Source organism: Echiichthys vipera, assembly GCF_963691815.1.
Source record: "Echiichthys vipera genome assembly, chromosome: 11".
Taxonomy (NCBI): domain Eukaryota; kingdom Metazoa; phylum Chordata; class Actinopteri; order Perciformes; family Trachinidae; genus Echiichthys; species Echiichthys vipera.
In genome coordinates, this window is record NC_139836.1 from 15,290,988 (window position 1) to 15,312,377 (window position 21,390).

Below are 21,390 nucleotides of genomic sequence, written 5' to 3' on the forward strand. Positions count from 1 at the left end.
CTTGCTAATGTGTTAAGTAATCATTTATCATTTAAGGCAACGTTATTAAGCAAGATCAGAGAAAAAGAAAAGTGTTTTTCGTCTTTACTATTTATTGATACGGTCATTTTTGGCTGAAAGTTATTGATTGTATTGTGGAAATTATTAATCAGAATTCCAGAATAGTGGTGCAGTATATTTAATGAGACAAGTTTATTAATTGGCAAGTTTGAAATTGCATGATCAGACATATACTGCATGGACACGTACTGATAGCACAAGTTAACACTAAGAGAATTAAACAAACTTCAAAAGTGCCCTCATACATGTGAGATTGCATCTTATTAAGTTTCACTGCAAATTAAACAAGTTCTTTGTTGCATTGACACCAAATTACTTGACATTTTAATTATTACGCCTCATGTTTGAATTCAAGTGAAATTGATTTAATTTGTTTTGTAAAATGTTGCAATTAATTCAAACATCACTCACTAAACATTTATAAGTGTATTATTTAAGTTCTGTGTTGGTGACTTGAGATTTAAGGCACCCTCAGATCACAGTTAAATATCTAGTTTGGCTAAATTTGTAGTTCCGTTTCTAAAAGTCAGACCACATTATATGAAAATTGTCGATGTGTGAAATAATACATACATTCCCTCAAGATTCGATAGCCATATTCATGTCCATACACACACTGGTTTGCAGAGTCTTACGGAAGTTGGCTCTGACGCATCATTTGTCACATAAAGGTTTGAGCTATGTCATGCAAACAAATGCAGTCACAGTAAGAAACATATAAAATACCTATGATTCCAAAAGGACACTGGCAGCTGAAGGAGTTGAGCTCATCAATGCAGGAGCCTCCATTTAGACAAGGCAGGCTGAGACACTCATTCACTTCAATCTCGCAGTTATTTCCTTAGAAAGTATGAAAGGCGGGCAACATGTTGACATGTTGCTTCTGTGAATAAAATGTCACTTTAACTCAAAAAGAATACGATGAAGATAGCGTTCACTTACCAATAAATCCAGGAGCACAGAAGCAATTGTGACCATGGAGAGTGTCCTTACAAATACTCAGGGCTCCACATGGCTTTTTTTCACAATCATCAATGTTTATCTCACAAAACTGGCCTGTTAAACCTGCAGAGAGAGCAAATATTCTGTGGGATACTCCAATCTTTAAAGTAATAACTGTAGGATGGACTAAAACACTGCCTAGCAAAGATCTGAAGTAGTGATCATATGGTTGGTTAGTCCTATATAGCTATTAGTAAAGAGCAAAATACTATTTGATTAGCTGATTTTCTTCCAGTGTTTCCTTTCTTTCTAATGCACAAATAAATAAACAAAATATACGATTACTGTATTATCAATTAATGACAACAAATTAAATATTGTATAAAACAGCGGTACCACTAGTATTGAGCAATGTTTTTATACATTTACACTGCACTACACAATGAGAAGGCCGATGCAAAATCAGTGGCCACAGAATTCTGACGCAACCTCTGCAGATATTCAACAAAAAACAAAATAAAACTCAGAATGTTTACACATTACTACCCAAAGTTAAAAAAAAAAAAAACATTCTGCCAATTTCCACATATATACTATATATAATTATCTTAATTACCTGTATCTAGTAATTACTTGGAAATTTCTGCAATGAAAAGTAGTGGCATTAACTAATAATTAGACTTTTTTTTAACTGACTTAATCTAATAAACTCATATTAGGTACAAGTAACATGCTATCTAATGGCAGTGTATTCCTTTTGGTAGTAAACAATTCCTTTGATACAATTCCACAGAAGACTTTTGGATCCTAATTGGGCAAACGCACATTCCAAGCATCCTCACCTCTTTGAAGTCAGCTCACAACCTGATGAACTGAGCCCTGACTTACACATTTCATAAGGCTGCTACGTGTTGTTGCTTAAGGCTGACGAGATTAGACTCCCACAGAGAAGGAAGCTGAACAAGGGAAAGCATCAAACCAAGAGTGTGTCCGCTATATACATGATTCATTCAAGGAATTGCCTCCATTTGAGAAAAGCTCCTGCTGGGTGGTGAACCTACCTGGTAAACAATCACACTTGAACCCTCTTGATAAATCCACACACGCTGAACCGTGTTGACACAGGCCATCAACACAGTGGTTTATAGGTGTTTCACAGTGCTGTCCAGAGTATCCATGTTGACACACACATCTGTAAGTATTTGCCAGCAATTCACAGAGGAGAGTCCCCCCAGGGTTGCAAGGATTTGACACACATTGGTTCTTAGATGAGGAGCATTCATTGCCATGGTGTCCTGTAAGAGGTGGGATCAAAGTAGTGATTGATGTTTTGAGCTGTGTACAGTATCTTCCTGACTTCCCACGTCTGGCAGACATCATGGATTATGATTTCACATAATGCTGTCATTGCCAGTATTTTTCCTCCATGCTGATTTACATAAAACCAAGTAGAGATTTCAGCAACAGTACACATCCTACAGAAGAAAAAAAGGGTGTAGTGTGTGGTGTTTTTTTTTTTTACCAATTGTAACTAATTTGTGGATTTGTACATGTGCTTTCGAATGGTATTCACTTAGAACTGTGATACCACAGTAATCAAAAACACTAATAGGTTTTCACATGCATTAAGGACTGAATTTAAAAGACAGGGCTTGGTGTAAAATAGGCCAAGACGAGCACATGACACACTGAGGTTATAATGATCATAAAGCTTTGTGTAATTTTTACTCAGCATACTGTTGCATGGCTTCATTTCTAGATGGAATCACTGTAGTATTGACTAGAAAGAAACCACTACGCTTGATTCATGTATCAAAACAAATATTGAGCTTCGCTAATTCATTACCAATCGACTGTATACATATCCTTTAATACCTGGAGGGCAAATGCATCGTATTTCTCCAGCTGAATTGTAGGAGCAGGTTCCTCCATCTCTGCAGAACTCAACATCTGATGCACAGGCAGAGACAGATGTGGAGCAATTCTTACCTGAGAGGTAAATAAAGATTGTTAAGTGAGCACTATAAAAATGAATGCACACGAAGAAAAAATAGCACACCACCAACATAATGACACATCTTAATATCCTGTTGTACAAATGAGTTTGACTGCGGATAGTAACAACCATTAAGGTGGTGAACCAGCATGATGTAAAGGGTGCATATGATCAGTAAGGGAGCTAGTGGGGGTGATACTAAAGTATAACTGCTATATCTTTGTTCTATCACAGTTTCCTCCTACAGCCAAAGGCAAACACTATGCCTTTAAAGTTTTCAGCCTGCTAATTAGGGCTGTGTATTGGCAATCATTTGGTGATACAATATGTGTCATTATACAGGAGATATGATTCACTATATTGTGATACATTGTAATACTGTAAGCAAGGTGAGCATTGGGATTTTTTTAATCTAATTTGAAGAAAACTGTCCTAGCATAAGGAAGACAACATTATGCATACATTGTTACGCTGGAGTGGAAATGGCTGAAAATGCATTACAATACTGATACACAAAATACATCATTTTAAAAATACATAAAAGTACATGCATTTTAAAAAAACAACTAGAAAAATGTTGCCTAATTTTGCAGCATTATTTAGACTTCTTTCCAGCAAGCTAGCATGACATGGTTGGTACCAACGGATTTCTTAGATTGTTAAGTTTTATATTATTATATATTATATATTATAACGTCTAGCTTTAAAATGGAGCCAACTACAGCCTCTAAAAAGCCCTGTTGGTCTCTGACGGCTGATTAAAATACAGTGTTTTTGTGAATGGATACCGTAAGATAATTATGCGTAACTCGATGTTTATGAGTATTTGTATCAATATTTTTTTACACCCCCACTGCACAAATCACATGAATAAAACTCCCTTACTACTGCTCAACAAACATGTGGGAGTGATAAATACAAAAAAGTTTGATTCACTCCACACCACATATCAAAATGGAGACAAAATGAACATGTGTTAGTAATGTGCGGCTTAGAATTGATCTTAAATCAGTATTACTGTACATGCACATCATAAAGCACATTTTATAGATTTTTGAAGCCAATCCCTCAACTTTGGATGAATACTTTATCCTATATTCAGTTTCTACAGAACGAGAAACATAGATATCTTAACAATCAATCGGCTCTCGTCATTCTGAAATTGGTGAATGAGCTCTTACATTAGACAATGGGACCACTTTGATGGTAATCAGTACTGAAGCGTCATCAATCTCCACTTTATTCATAAAGTCTAAACTATGAAAATGATGACATAAATAACTCACCAGCAAAGCCCGGAGGACAGATGCACTCATAGTCTGCAACCAGGTCAATACATGTGGAATTATTGGCGCAGTATCCATTGACACATTCATCATAGTTGACTTCACAGTTCAATCCCCCAAACCCTTGTTTGAATAGAGGAAAATAAATCTCATCAGTAAACACAAGAAGGATACTAATTAGTATCAAATTGCAACAAAACGCAATTTATCACTGTTGTGAAATTTTGCATGCCTTTTCAAGGCAAGCTCATCACAAGTAAACAAGTATATAATGTGGAGAGTAGACCACAGTGCACCACAGTCTGTATTCAAGGAAATAAGTTCTATTTTTGTAATATTGAGTGTGCCATTTTTTCATGACGATTGAAGTTATATCAGCATATTAAATATTTAAAAAAATAAAAGGTTAAAAGTGAGTGCTGCCAATTTCTGACATTTTAGTCTGCCATAAATATATTCCACCGCATGGTCACGCTACAAAATGACTATCATTAGCACTGTCACACACTGCAGCTACAGGAGGCCCATGACTAATGCTTGGCTATCAGCACCATCGGTGCAGGTCAAATTCTCATCATTTCTCAAACTGACCATGGAACCAATTTCCACCTCCTCTCCATGTCATAAAATTTGACAATTATCCTGACATCATTAAAAATGCATAGCAGGCTTCACCCGCAATCAAGGTTTAATCAGAGGTAAGTCTGACAGGTAAGATGTCAACTGGACCAAGAAATGATTGGAAAAATAGTCAAGATTTTATTCATTCTTATTCTAATGATGCAAGGGACAATTTCTGATGAAATGATGAAATGATTTCATGTGGTCAGAGACATTTAAAGTATTTTTTCACTTGCACTTCTGTATATATATGCATACACACTTAATTGAGAGCAGCCATTGAATGTGAATGCCCACAAATACCGAGGGAGTTGTTTTGTGATGTATGTATGTATTGTCAGCAGTGTCTGGACTAGAACGGACGTCCGTTTAAGAACAGGAGGTGACAAAACAACAAAATGATGTTTGTAAATTCTATATCTACATTTTGAAAATTTAACACTTAGTTTATTCATTGCAACTACCATCTACATTTAATTAAAACTCTTTATTATGATTATTAATGTTATTATTATTAATGACTTTATTTCATGTGTTATGTTATATTTGAATCTTTATTTTAACTTTTCGTTGTTTCTTGTGTGATCTTACTTTTCTCTCTCTCTATATATATATATATATATATATATATATATATATATATATATATATATACAGTTTTTATTGTATATATATATCTATATATAGATACATATCTCATATAAATGTCAAATTATCCACAGGAATAAGAAAAAAAACAACAGAATGTTGAACAGTGTGGAGTACTTCTGAATGGCTTTTTCATTTTGGCCAGTGACATTGGTTACACACTTATACACCAACAAAGGTCTGAATTAGCCAAATAATTGTCTCAACTATTGTTGGAACTAATTGCATAGCAACTTACCCTCTGAGCAGAGGCACTGATACAGGCCAATGCTGTCCACACATGTGCCGCCGTTCTGACAGGGCTTTGATTCGCACTCATTGAGATTTACTTCACAAAATGACCCTCCAAACCCTGCAACATATGTGAAAAAAAACAACACTGTTATTGTAATACATTTTGCCTGGTTTCATTCCTTAGCCAATTAGGATCAGCATGACTTTGTTTTCATGAACAAAAGCTGGTTTTCAAAGCTTGTATTGATTCAAAGAGCTTGCTGGGCACATGCAGACTCAGCTCACTGGATCATTTAATCATGTTTAATAAGAGCCAGTCATTGCCCTTATGATTTATTGCATTAAACAAGCCAAATCCAGTGATTTTTAAGATCAAAGTCGATCTATACACAGGAGGAACCACCCGAAACAAATAACATGCATCGGTGCACATGTGTAAATGCACACATACAGACCATTAAAGAGAAGAAGCATGTCAGCATTTAAGGCACATTATTGCTGGTGCTACACAGGCTGTGTGTGGGTTAACCTCATATTTATCCGCCACAGAGTTATGTGTGCAATGTGAATGTTTCACAGAGTCAGCCAAGGACTTAACAGAGCATAATGCTCCTAGGATGCTCTTAAAAATTAGGAATGTGGAAAAATTAACATTAAAAGAATAGTCAGAATAAGCAGTTTTCCTCCAAAACAACACTGTAGGGTTTTATTTTTAAATAAAAAAAGAAAAGAAAGAAAGAACAACCAAACAAACAAAAACAGCTGCTGCACTGCGAAAATCTGCTGTATGACAAAATTGTCTCATGCCAAGCTTTTGATGAAACAACAGCTTTTGGAGCTCAAATAATTTTATGGCAAAAATATGTCTTGCACTGCAAAGTTGTTACTTTGAAATAAATGCTAATGTAAAACAAAAATCTACTGCTATCAAAAACAGTTTTACAGTTTTTAAAACACAATTATGGCCTTGCAAAATCTGCTCTTCAAAGAGATTAATAACTTTAAAGTCTGGGTATTTTTCCCCCAGCAACCTTAACAACACGCAAGTACTTTATTTCCTCTTTTTGCACAATTTAGCAAAATCATACAAGCAAAATGAGATCATCCAACAATCTTGGTTCAAGGATATGATTTAGTGTGAGTATTAAATATCGGGTCAAAAAGTTGACAGCGTGGGATATACAGTATAGCGAGCGAGGGTATGAGTAACATGTTTTGCAACACATTAGGCTGGCAAGCATTAGATAATATGGATGCCAAGACTGCCGACCTGAACCATCGAGACAAAACAGCATTTCGCAGTGTGCCCTTGAGAAGTGATCTGGGGAGAGCAGCTCGCCGCAGGTTACTTTCATTTACATAAGAAATCACTCACAATCCTTCACTTTGACATCTGCAGAGCAGAAGTGCAACAGAAGTAATGAAGTTAGGGTTATTGATTGGGTTACATGAACTTCTATGTAATAGCCATTCATTTGAAAAGAGATAGCAGAGCTGGTGGGGAGTAGTGTCGACTGAATTATGATGGGTACCGTAACTGTATTTAGAAATAAACCGCAAGCTTTCCTTTGCATGTACACACACTACTGTAGTGGCACTCATTTACTGCGCATATATCCTTGACTTGCAGGAGTCTGAAGCCTGATTACCCCTGGCAAATCTCAGAGTATCTAACAGGTCAAGCCTCTCCCTCTTACTCCTGTGTTATCGCTGTCACTCCTGGCAGCTACTGCTGTGATAACACTGTCACCCTCATGGAGGGGACTTGACTGACACACAAACAAAATTGTTTTTATCAGCAGGGGCTGTCAAATTAATCTGTGAAAATCAGCATAAGATTATCAAATGGTTATGAAGGTGTAAAAATACCATTTTTTAGTACACATGAAAACTTATTACCTAGCAAATAACACATGTGAAGGACCCTCATGCAGTCATGATAGGATAAAAAAAATATATAAGTGGATTTGCTTTTGGATCTACGGAATAAACATGACCTGAGGCTGAAGTATTTACTGTACAGTGGGATACTACTTGTACTTTTAATAAAGCGACCTTGACGCATGAGCAAATGCAGACTTCCTACCTACCTATTAGAAGTCCCATATTATAAAAATGAGAATTCATGTTTGATTACAAAGCAGGTCATGGTGCTTTATAAATACTGTAAAAGTATCAAGAAGTTAAATCCACAGAGAAATGCACACAGCCGTTGTGATGTTACAACTATACTATATATAGTTAGAAAGTGCTGCTTCAGTGCCGTAACAATCAGTCCTTGACTTCAATGACCGTGTAGAAATGCTGAGAGCACAGACGTGGAAGACAGAGGGTGAATTCAGTTATCTTCAGAATATAAATTATGTCTTTTTTATACTTTATAGCATGTAAACATGTTCTAGAACCCAGAATACAAGAATGAACCTGAGAATTAACATAATTTGGGTCCTTTAACATACCTCCATGACAAATATAACACCTGTTTCAGATCTTGCTCACCTCTTTTGCACATGCAAGAGACATTCTGCCCACCCTTGGTCTCAGAGCATATTAATGTATTTTCACTGCAGAGTCCAAATGAGCAAAGGTCAATATCCACAGAGCAATCCTTCCCCTTGAACCCTGCAATGAAAATGGAATTAACGATGAGGAGGGAAAATACAGCCAAACCTTGGGAAATAGGCAGACCTTCTGCATTCATCAAACAACAGGAACACACATTATAAACCACACATTAATGTGGCTGTGTCTTTTATTAGGTATAGACACCTTTTCTTTAGAGCATTAATGGGAGTATTGATTCTTCCCCTTGTAATCTACCTGCTATGCAGTATGCTAATTGAGTGAATCATTGACAGAGACCCACCCTACCAAACTGATCTATATCACATTTATCTGCCCCACCAAACGCACGTCTGCATGTCACTGATAGATACTCCTGTCAATATCTATTGTTGTAAATAAAGCACAGACAGATGGTGTGACTGATACTCATTACATGGGTGTAAAAATAAAGATAAGACTTAAAGGGAGACTTCACAGTGTTTTTTTTTCATTGCCCACAGTTCAACCCATGGCCATTATCATAATGTGTCAAAAAATATGCATTGCAAAGCTAAGAGATTCACTTTATGGAGTCACAGAATATATATATTTTTTTATGCGAACCAAAAACCTCTTTAAAGCCTCCAAACAGGAAAAATGTACCCACATGTCTGTCACATTAATCTGTGTGCAGTCAGTGTCTGCAAAGTAGGTCTCACTCACTGGCAATGGAGTGAAATATTTCAAACATCACCTCCTAAAGCAAATCCCTTTCATCAAGAATTGAGTATGCCCACAGGACAGCAGTTATATCAGAATATGTACTTCCTGTTGTAAGCAGTCTCCAGTTTCTTTACATTGTAAGCGTTTTCCAGAGCCACATACTTTACATCATCACATCTATCTAGATGTTTGATGACCTTCCAACTACCCTTTTCTCATCATATTATGTATTGCCTTGACTAGTTAATGGACAGCTATTGCCTCCAACAGAGTGTTTCAGAAGTGTTTAATAACCAATTGTGCATGCAATTCACTCTGAGGTTAATGTTGCATGAAGGAATGTCACATTTACAGTGACACCATCTCCAAATGGGAATCCCTGTTCTATCTGACAGCTACTAGTGGCTCAGCCCAACTCTGCTAAAGAAACAAAAGGCACGAAGTGAAAGTATGTTTCTCTCTATCTCAAACCTACTGTGATCTATTGTCTATCATCAAAGCCAAGTCCTTATGTGCCCATGTTCAGTGGTTAATGATAACAGCCGTCATAACTATTTCTTGGCTCAGAGAACTGCTGTTCATCAGTACATTGAGTCGTTTCTCATCACCAACGTCCTGGTTGCTTCACTGAGCTGAAAAACTGAAAATCATGTTCTTGGATAGAAATCCGCAAATACAGTTGGTACTTTTAAGAAGGTTAAATACATAGAGATATTGAAACATGCATTTAGCTTGAGTTGTTTGTTACCTTCCGTAAATCTCTCATGTTTCTGGCCTTTTGTTCTATAGTTAGCAGTGTCAATAATACAGGAATCTGTAAAAATTTGGTGTAAAGTTAGGTGATAGGCCAAGGGAAGAATAATTATATTTCAAAAAATCCAAAAATGCAAACACACCTTTTTGAAACAACGCATTTTCCCTGGATAACTCAGTTTAAGAAAAAGCTGCATCAAATGTTTGCTCAACTGTTTCACAACCACTCCGCCTAAATTGCATCTGATCTTTAAGTTTGTTGTAACATGTAGACTTAAATAAAATGCCACAATTGCTGAATGTATAATTCATAATTTAACAATGTATAATGTTTTAACCAAGTTAAGATGACTGGCATATTAAAAGTCCTGCTGCAAAATTTGCCTGGACCTTTGGCTCCTCCCACTCCACTGAGTTGACTGATTCTCCTGGCATTGTGACATGAAACAGTGGCTTTTCAGTTGATAAAACAATCCTTCCAATGAGCGCTGCAGGGGGACTAACGATTAACCAATCAGGGCATGGCCAGCTAAGGCCATTGACTGTTGTCAAGCGTTGTCAAACTCGACATTGTGTGACATTACCTAGTGACTGATGAGGAAGAATCAAATCCCCCTCCCCCATAGAAATAGGTTAGAGTGGAGGCAATGTCTGACTGAAGATGGAAACTGAGTGTAGCAAGTTGACAATTCTGTTTGATATTATGCAACGGAACAACACCATTATAAATTTAAATGGTGTTGACATGCACGTTCACAAGTCTGATTCAGTGCCAGGATTTAGACATTCTCCAAAAAACATGGCTGCCATCAACTAATTAGCATGATTGACAATCACTATGTATGTTTTGATGAAGATCCAGGTGCAGATTAAACATTTGTATTTTTCTGTCACTAGAACAACACATTTAAAGAATTAAGCAACCTTGGTCTAAGTAAAGGAGATATTTCTGGGTTTTTTTCATTCATATATATACACATGTATGCTTTTTAAAATGTTACAATGAAATACAAGTGTACACAACAGATACTGTACTGTAGTTGAAAACAGGAAACTCTGGCAGGACTGGGCCTGAACACAGGGAAGGAAAATAGTGATAGTCTGATTCTTTGTGTGTGTTTTTCCAGGGAGAAACAAGCAACGATGGCAGACCATTTATTTAATTATATTTCTGAAAAGATAAGTGATCAGAAACACCTGTCTATAAATCTTTCAATAAAGACAAAACAGTAATGGGAGCTTTACTGACACATTGGTGTTCTGTTTTTGCCCAAATTTAATTTGAGCAAAGAGCAGAAGACTAATAAGAGCAGATTATTTCACAGTGATGCATTTGCTGTGTCCATAATATCATTAAACATGCCATGTAACAGGTGCTGCACGTGTTTCAATGCAGTAAATGTTTTAATGGCCTCACCCACATTTGTGTTGATTTATTGCGCAGTATAATAAAGGCATATTTAGCTGAGGGAAAGGGACGGATAACTAAAACAAGATGCACAATGGCAACAAAACAACAGTGATACAGTTACCCTACATCATATTCAAACAACTTCAGTATGAGGGTAGACTTAGACAAAAGAATATTAATGAAAAAAATCCCGAATAACCTGTACAGTTCTTTTGTCTTTGTGGAATACATTGAGAAAATAATGAAGCCAAACATACCCAGTGCCATGTGCCAAGTGCCAGAGTGCATTTTGTGTCCGGTCAACACCTATGTTGTGTGGATTTTATTTATCAAATATTTGTCTGTAAATCCTGTTCTGTGGATTGTGGCTGTTTATTATTCAATGTGACACTGGACTGTGGCATTCTGATTTGTGCAATCAAGTAGTGATTAACTATTTTATTACCAGAGGGCGCAGTAAAATCAGCTGCACACCGAGGAATGCATACCTCGCTCTATTATGGACTGATTATGGATTATTTCTGGAACATGTGTTTTGAAATGTCTAACATATAGAAATGTGTAACAAGCAATGTTATTTGATTGAAGGACAATGCTGAAAAACAAATCTCAGTCATGATTGCATGCATCAATGCTTAGCGAGACGTTTTCTTTACAGGTCTACTGAATAATAACTTCGAACCTAAAGAACAAAACACTTCTTGTTTTTTTATCAAGCCCTTACCCATAATACAGATTGTAGCCTGCATTCAAACTTGAGAACCTGATAATTCATGTCTTTGCTTTATTTAGAAGCACCTCTTGAACAAAAATAGAAAAATGATCAAAGTAAACAAACAAGTTTGTAAGTTAATGCATTAGAAATAAACTCCCCACCATGTATTCCAAAAGTAGATATGTGGAAAATTAATAGCATGATATTTTTGTAAACATTCTCAATAATACACAAGTACTTGGTACTTACCAATAGGACAATGACAAATGTAGTCATTTATCAGATCCATGCACAAGCCTCCATTTAGACAAGGCAGCGACCAGCAATCATTTAGATTCTCAAAACAGGTCCTTCCTGTTGGATAGGGAGAGAAAAAAATAAATTATATTCACTGTCAGAGAGACTACAGTTTAAGCTATGTTTGCACTAAACAGTACGTTTTCCTGTCACTGTGGACATTTTATAGTTATTGTAGATAAGAAGCTTTGGTGTGTGAATAATAATACTAAATACATTCTGAACATGCAGCACACATTTCTGTTTATTTCCCCAACATTGAGCAGCATCCAGTTTATTGGCGGTAGGATTTTATTTCCTGAGGCAGCTGATTGCCTCTGATTGTATTTGCTCAAAATGTGATTGAATGATTATGTGTTAAGCATGTTGTAGCTCGTATGTATGCAGAACCTCAAATTTATTATGATCTAGGCAAGAATAAATTCCAGATTACAGGCAAATTTAATGCTCAACTAGGCCTGGCCTCTGGCTATATTTCAGACCTCTTTGTTCTTTGTTGAGCCAGAGAGCTTATGAGGAACAAACAGCATGACACCCAAGGCTCTACGGCTCCATCTTCCCTTCTGTCTACACAAAAGGTAATTTTGCCATCACAACCCCATGCTGGCAAGTGCATGCACTGTAAGATATTCACGTTATTAAGGTAGCTGGTAACTCCAGCCTAAATATACTGTACAAGACACACTTTGTACTGCACAGTCTGTGATACTGAGTCTGATCGTTAAGGCCAGCCAATAGTAATGAATTGAACTGCTTACCCATTACTGAACCACTGTTTAATTTGGATTTTCACATGTGAAGACTGGCAATATTGACCACATAAAGCCAAGTGTCTAAGAAATAGATTATTAATTTGTTTTTGATTTTGGCATAATTAGATAAAATAAAAAGGGACCTTTTTATGGTATTGAATCCGCACCTTTAACATAATAACATTTATTGTAACAGGTAACTTTACCCGAGTTAAATTTACCCTATAGAAAGCCTGACATCGCCAGACTAATGGAACCCCTCACTTCATTTTCAATTTCCGAGAAGTATTATAGCCTTACTTCTCTGAGCAGGCTTACCCTTAAATTCGTACCATAACCAATCTCACTCCTCATGCTTAAACATAACCAACTGATCAACTACTCAGACACAGGATATGCCTATGCCTGTCCGTCCAGACCATTCATTCTGACATCTACCTTATCAAATGCCCTGGACCGAAAATTCCTTTGGACGCAATTGGGTGGACCTACTGTACAACCAATCAGAGTGAGGAAAGTTGTGACATAGAGCTGAGCTGATGGACAAATGTTAAAACACTGCAGTGTGCTGAGATGAGCTGTGATGGTGTCATACCAATAGGTCTGTGAACAAGTGTTGGCATTTTTGACATCAGCGTTTGAAAACAGTACTTTAACAGAAAAATCCACATCCGCAGCCATCTTGGTTGTTTTCAAAAATGACTCAATGGCGCTCCCCTTTACTAAGCTAGGTCTGTGCTTGCCGTGGTGTCCAAAATGACACTATTGCATATTTTTGCATAAAGCGTGAAGGCCCAGCAAGTTGTCAGTCATTGTCTAAAACCCACCCTAAATCAGAACGGCTGTGATTGGCCTGACCCATTTCTAGAAATCAGTCTGAAAGTGACTGCCAGAGCAAATAAAACATGAGCTTGTAGTTTTGTCCCAGGCTACAGATGTTATATAAAAATCATAAAAACTGTCATTTTTATTAACAATGATGAATAAATGCATACCTTCAAGCGGAAAGCTTTTGTATGTTGTTAAGCTCTAAATAACTATACAGTAATGGAAGTGAAGGGTATTACCGCTATATCCACTGCTGTAATGAAATGGGGCAAATACAAGATTTTTATGTCACTATAAATCCTGTTGTAACACGTAATGATGATGATGTGATGAGGCATTTCTTTCCCACCATCAAAAAGCATTTTGACAATTCAGAAACTGTTTTATATTCAACTACTGCTAAAGTAAACTCAACCTGAGTATTTTCCTGATACATATACACATACATTTCAATATGAAAACTAAACCTAACGTTCAGTGATCACAAGCAGTTTGCGATTAACTTTCTGTTAAATGCTACATATTTCTATCTCTAACATCTGAACATTTAAGGACTAAAGTCTGCTCTAAAACCTGATATTCCTGCGGCTGGCCATACTAACAGCTGCAAAATAGGCTCACATTCACATCAGATGGTCTCATACCCTCAAACCCTGGGGGACAGTGGCACTGATAATCACTGATTAGGTCCACACAGGTGGCACCGCTTGCGCACGGGAAGCTGTTGCACTCATTTGTTTCCAGTTCACAGAGCGGCCCTTCGAATCCAAGCATGCAGCGACAGGTAAAGTTATACTGCTGGTCCAGGCAAACACCATGTTCAGAGCAGCGATGACCAACACAGAAATCAATGTCCTCTTCACAGTAGATGCCTGTGTATCCTCTGGGACAAAGGCAGCTAGCAACAGATTAAAGAGAATTTCTTAATACTGTATCGAGGTAAAGGAACTTTTTCAACCCTGAAGGAAGAGAACAGTAAATGTCACAGCTTTTACAATCATTGACATTCTGGTGCCTGAATTGCCCGAAGACAATCAAGATTTGAACACTCACCTGTAACCATTAATCTCATCCACACAAGTGGCTCCATTTTGACACCAGTGTTGAACACAATCATTGACATTTATACGGCAGTTTTGACCAGACCAACCAGGTGTACAGATGCATGTGTAGCTACTGGCATCCTTCAACATACAGCGTCCTCCGTTGGCACATGGCTGTTGGTAGAAGATAGTGTTGTTAGGTGCATAGGTCCTGAAATATACTGGTAAATGTGCAAAAATGATTGACACAAATTGTCTTGTGTGGTAATATTTTAGATTGGGCAGAGTCCATTCTGGTCAAAATTATAACTATTATTTTACAATGCAATCCCTAATATCCCTCATTGCTCCTGGCTGCTTGGAAATGAGCTTCATTACAGCCACATACCAGACTCATGAATACTGATTCATGCTTTATACTGGGTTCTCTCAGTATTCCATGTAGCATGTCTGCGTCATGTCTTACAAGACGAGATCAATGGTCATTGAGGGCTAAACCTCCCAAGAGTTCTCTGTGACAAAACAGATAACAGACGCTAGCTGGTACATGTGTATATATGGTAGAGGGGAAACAAAGAGGCTGAGGAAGAGCTGGCTTGTGGGAAGCTGTATAATGCAGACATCATGGCATTTCTGTAAGGGGGCCAGCACAAGGCTTTCTCCACAGTGAGTGATCATCTCCATCTGTCATCAGAAAAAAGCTGCTCTGTTCAGATTCGGTTTCTTTTTTTAAATGCAGAGGGTCAATTCATTTATACACACAGATATTGCAAATCTTTAGTGGCGCTCATCCTTGTCAGGTGGCAGAGGCCTTTTCTGTCCTGTAAATGTGCTCGCCTCCTGCATGCCAGAAGCAAAAAACCCTGACAATCACACAATTCCAGCTTTCTCTTCTTCCGCCATGACTACTTAAAAATCTGGAGGATGTGCAACCACATTGAAAAAACAAAACAAAACAAAGAACATAAAAATGAGCTTCAATGATTAAAATGTGCAGCATACAGTATACCGTGAATATAGATTTAGTTTAACCCTATAGCCACCAACTGGGTGCAATTTACAGTCAGGTCACAGGTCAGAATCTGTTAAATACATTGGTGTATTGGTTCTTCTATATTTCACTGAGCCAAATATCAAATGTATCAATAAAACTCAAAAGAAAGAAGTGAACTCCCACATTAGTCAATAATTTAATACAGCTTTCTTTCTGGGTAAACCCACATACTGAACAGCTTCAGCACCAGCTGATTGCTGTGTTTATGGATTATCACATTTGCTGTCAATCTTCCTGTGGGACTTATGCTTATTTTTATCCCTGTGTATAACAAAGGATTATCCAACATTTTATAAAAAAAAAAATGTATTTGATACCTTCTCACTAAAGTCCTCAATGTTATAATTCAGTTTGTGGTGACAGTTTGTAGAATTTCTTTAATGCTATAAGTACATAACTGTATAGACTCCTACTTTCTAACTTAACATATGAAGTGTTTTCACCCATAAAAGAGTGTACTTTTTGCATTTGAATTTAATTTGACTACGTAAAGGTCCTATGTCAAAATGTCACTGCTGATTTGGAAAATGCATCCATAATGTACAATCACCCCAACCATCAATGTGATTTTTCCAGTGAGATCTACGCTTTGTGAGTTCGGTGTTCTGATGGGACGAAAATTAAATTAAAATTACATAAAACATCCTCGCTAATATGCTTGTAATAGTACTCACTTGAAGGTTTTGAGGGCAGGGTACACGGCAGGTATATTCAAGGCCATGTGAGAGATCCAAACACTGAGTCTTTGGTGGGCATGTGTTGTTGGGAAGATCACAAGCATCTATGTCAACTTCACAATTCTTTCCCAGAAAACCTGAAAGAAACAATTTAACAAAGTTAATGTAATACGACATTGTCTAATAACATTATCAGATAAGTGGTTGACAAAAAAAAGTTTTATTTAGTATTACACCAGACACTTTGTCTTGTCCCTAAAGGAAAACGCTTTTTGAGGTGGTATAATTGGAAACAGTTTCTGATTTGATCTCAGAGATAATACATTTTGCACAGCCAATAGTTGAATGAACCATGAACGAACACAGAATAAATGAAATCTCTAAGCTTTAGGAGAGTGAAAACTGCATTAGCTTAACTTTACCCATGTACTATTATTAAGGAAACATGCAGTATTGAGTTGGTAATATATTCAGGTAGGGCTTGAAAAGAGAAAGCAGACATCAATTTATAATTCTAGCTTTGTCTTAAGACTTAGAACTGTGATCCAGCACTCGGCAGAATATTTTCTTACTTTGTAGAAGTCACTTCACCATGAGAAGATGCAGCAGATGAGGCATATGAGCGGAAGAGGCTTAGGTTTACTGAGATAACAGATGGGATTTAGTAGCAAGGCTGTAAAACCAGGGTGTGCCCTGTGGAATTTCGTTACCATGGATCTGTGGCCACATCTAGTACCAGTTTACTTAGGGAGTCAGGGATTCATGATCAGGGATTACAGCAGGCTGCAAAGGCATCTTCAGAGGCTGCTGAAAAGAGCAACTGATGGCTCTGGCTGAAAAGAAAAGGCACCAGCTTGTGTGCAAAGCATGGATATCATATATTGTGTTTAAGATAGTGTCAATTTTTTAGTCAAACAACACTTTCTTCTCTCTGTATGATCATTTAGGCTGACTGTTGATGAATAGTATAGTATGCAGTCATTTTAGGTACATTTGTGAAACATGTATGTGCTCAAATACAGAGAAAGGCCAACGTGGATTGGTATGGTCCTGATCGGTACTCTGAGCAGGTGTAACGGGGGCAGCACATGATAACTGGTGAGCCTTCTGAGGTGCTAATTCAACTTGACATCTGTGATGGGAGGTTCCCAGTCGATAACCCCAGTGACATAGCCATCAGGCCACCCCCTCATTCCTCTAACATCACAGGGGTATTTTCACATAGATGCTCACCCAAAAAAGGACGGTCACAACACATCTGGCGTATTGGGAAATAATGGCTTAACGGTAATATTTAAAATTCAAAAGCTTTTTTTTTTTAAAGATCATAGATCAAAAAGTGAGTGTAAGGATCCCATCAGGGTCAGCAAATCAGCTTGTAAAATGTTTTTTTCCTACTAAGTAATGCTCCTCTCCTGTGGAATCAGCTCCCAGTTTGGGTTTGGGAGGCAGACACCATCACCATATTTAAAATTATAATCTGTAAGATTTTCATCTAGTTAATTGTCTGTTAAGTTACTATCTAACGAACACTGAGTTAAAACTATAGTGATTGATCATATGACCCACGAATGAAAGCACTTTTATTTGTTGATTTGCCCAGAAATACATTTAAGTGTCTGTGGCGACACCCCCACGCAATATTCAAATGCAGTGCTCTATTAGCGACGCTTTTTACGTCAGTCAGAAGCGGCTGGACTGCCCAGGTGGAGCTATAGCAGTCACTGAAGCATATGCTGTGTTTCATGTAATCAGAAATCGGGCACTTAGAACTTCTGAGTTAGGCTTGTAGTAAGGGCACAAGTGAATTAGGAACGTGTGTGTGTGTGTGTGTGTGTGCGTGTGTGTGTGTGTGTGTGTGTGTGTGTGTGTGTGTATGGATTTATGATTGACACTATACATAAAATTCAATTAATTCCTATTTGTTTATAAAGTAGAATTTAAACTTAATATATTAAAAGTAAATACTATAAGGTGAGCTTTTTCATTAACAGCGCTTTCGACGGACCATTTCTATGTCATTGCTGTATTGTTCATTGTTATTCAGAAGGTACTGTGTTAAAACCTGCCAGCCTTTAAAAGAGTTTGAAAGTTCTCCTTGTGACTGAAATGCTTTCCTCAAGTTTCTTCCCTAAGTTCAAAGACATGCCAGTTAAGTCGACTGGAAACTCTAAATTCCCTGTAGGTATGACATTGTTTTTATGTCTTTGTGTTATGACTGGCAACCTGTCCAGGGTGTGCCCTACGTTTCGCCCAATGCACGCTGGTGGAGTTTTCAACCCGTCACCACCCAGAGCAGGATAAGCGGTATAGAAAATAGACGGACAGACGGACAGACGGATGGATGGATGAATAGCGCTTAAAGCTATCATTTATGATCTTTTAAACCCTGGAAAGTTGCACCTTAGACACTTCAAGGGCTGACACAATTCATCAGTCAGTGAAAATGCAATGCCACCTGTGAATGTCACCTTAAATAGTGACTCTTATGTCCCTCTCTTCAGCAGCTGATGGGGTGAACAGGCTTTGTGACCCATGTGTCATTAACACTGGTACTGTCCTTTAATGTTTTATCGAACAAGAGCGAACACACAGAATGTTTCATTACCATCAAGGTTACTTTTCCCAAAAGAGCCAAAAAACATTTCCTGAGAACAACGGCTAAAAATAACAGCAGAAAACCTTCTAGTCACAAAGACGCTGAGTCCACAGTATCTTTGGTCTTTACATGCAGTACAAATGTTTCATTAAAGTGGGTAAGCTCAACTGCCGGACACACTAACTGTGTCATGCCAGCAACATAAAGCTCCTGTGATTTTTCCATCACTTTATGTTCCGTGAATGTAAATTCAGACTCAGCCCGTCAGGCACAATAAGAAGTTATGGGAAAACGATATTAATGAGAGTTTCATAATGATAATATGAAACTCCCATTAATATATTTGCACAATTGGTTGCATTATTGAGCTTTGGCAATGAGCTTGGTGATTTTTCTAAGCTATTCATCATGAGCCAAGGCTGTAAATTGATACTGTGAATAATGTGACAGAGAGTCTAGCTGTGCATTGTTGCCTCTATACTGCACAATAGATGGATGTTGTGATCAGCTGTGTGCTGAGAAATTGGCCTTTTATACTAACTTTTTTTTTTAACTAATGTGTAATGTCATGATATACTGCATTCAACAAATTGAAAAATAATAAAAACATAATTTGATATATGTTACTTAACACAACACCATGTAGTTTTTCAACCTTCAGTTGAGTCTGTATCGCTTTCACTGGCACAATGCACTTTCGGATTTCGGGTTGACACCTGTGCACAAAAAAAGCTGAAAAAAAAAAAAGATGCTTTACGGCATATGTCACCGCCTGACCTCAGTAAATGTTTTTGTGGGAGGAGACCAAGAAAAAGGGATAGAGACAGAATCCGAGGGGCAGACGAGGATCAATATTGGCCCAGCGTTCACTCGCTGGCCTGAGCTAAAGGAGGAAGAGGGATTCACCACCGATGGCGACTTGGCTCTCATGCAGAGCGGTAGCCTGTTAATGACGCTGGGTTGTAAACGTGAGCTACAAAACCTAAAGCACTTTAATATTCTGGCATCGGAAAAAAATTATAAACCCATGACATTACATTCTGAAATACAGGCCACTCTCCCTAGGATGAAAACATTCCACTCTGGTACTACTGGCTTGGGCCTGATCATGTAACCACGACAACTTTTCCGACAGTAGTCGAAGAAAATACTGTTTCCCAACTATAGGGGGAGTCCGAGAGGCAAATCCTACATGTTGTAGCTTTAAATAAAATTTAATTTAAAAAAACAATAATTCATGCAAACTCCCTCAGGCAGGTGTGTCACATCACTTTTGGTTTTCAGTATACACTAAGATGGCTGAGGATCTTAGCCACTTTCACTGCATACAAGTTTAAAAAGGTCTGCAGCACTGCCTGCTACCACACCTAATACAGATATCACTTAAATGTCATTACCAAGCTCTAGTTTTGAAAATAGAACAATATACCTTTAGGACATTGGCATTTGTGATATCCTGGCAAGTAAGAGCAGGTGCCATTGTGCTGACAGGGACTGGAATCACACTCGTTGATCTCAATGTCACAGTTTGTTCCTGAAAAAAAAAGGTAAAAAAAGTTAGATAACACTACCATTTTCACATGGCGCTCCTCTTGAGTGATAACATATTGCATAACGTACCTGTATGAAAAGAAGGTACAAAAAAGTATTTATTTGTCATATTTAGAAAGCCTGTCCAACAAGGGGTATATGTTCTCTAAAATCACCCTTTGCTTTCACAGGGGCTCAACATCTGTATCATACAGGAACTAATTTAAGGAACTCTTATGGTCTGAAGAGAAAGATTTAGCATTAAGACTGGAAACAAGGGATAAATGCTTTACGGGCTCTGTCCAAAATATACAAAGCAATCTGCAAACCAGGTACTGTAAAAAGCACTCATTAACATTAATATAATTTGTTGAATGGATGCACCTGTCTTGCCATCACTGTGACATTGCCCAGCAGGTGTATGACATTTATTTTTTTAACCTGTACCAGGTGAGCTAGTAGGCATCCAAAATTAAGTGTGTTTTGATTAAAGCTTATAAACTAGTAGAAACCTAAAACACAACACATATTTCCTTAATGCACCTGAAACATTTATAAGGCCACAAACATTCCTTTAATTCTATAGTATTGAGGCTGTTAGCCCCTGGAATGGCAAAGAGAGATGTGGTTGAACAGGTTCACTTTCTTGTTAAGCAAATAGACACTTAATAATGAGC

The 21,390-nt window shown here is 37.6% G+C and overlaps 1 protein-coding gene across 1 annotated transcript in view; it reads right to left on the reverse strand.

Annotated features, from left to right (window-relative positions):
- Positions 1-21,390, reverse strand: part of eys (eyes shut homolog) — a gene marked incomplete at both ends in the record, with an annotated part of 161,773 nt that overhangs the window by 120,313 nt on the left and 20,070 nt on the right. Inside the window, 11 exons of the mRNA XM_083923228.1 lie at positions 787-900; positions 1,003-1,125; positions 2,878-2,991; positions 4,285-4,407; positions 5,792-5,905; positions 8,287-8,409; positions 12,183-12,287; positions 14,455-14,708; positions 14,864-15,027; positions 16,582-16,721; positions 20,613-20,717. Coding sequence (XP_083779354.1) covers positions 787-900; positions 1,003-1,125; positions 2,878-2,991; positions 4,285-4,407; positions 5,792-5,905; positions 8,287-8,409; positions 12,183-12,287; positions 14,455-14,708; positions 14,864-15,027; positions 16,582-16,721; positions 20,613-20,717 — 1,479 coding nt within the window. The remainder of the gene's footprint in view (positions 1-786; positions 901-1,002; positions 1,126-2,877; positions 2,992-4,284; positions 4,408-5,791; positions 5,906-8,286; positions 8,410-12,182; positions 12,288-14,454; positions 14,709-14,863; positions 15,028-16,581; positions 16,722-20,612; positions 20,718-21,390) is intronic.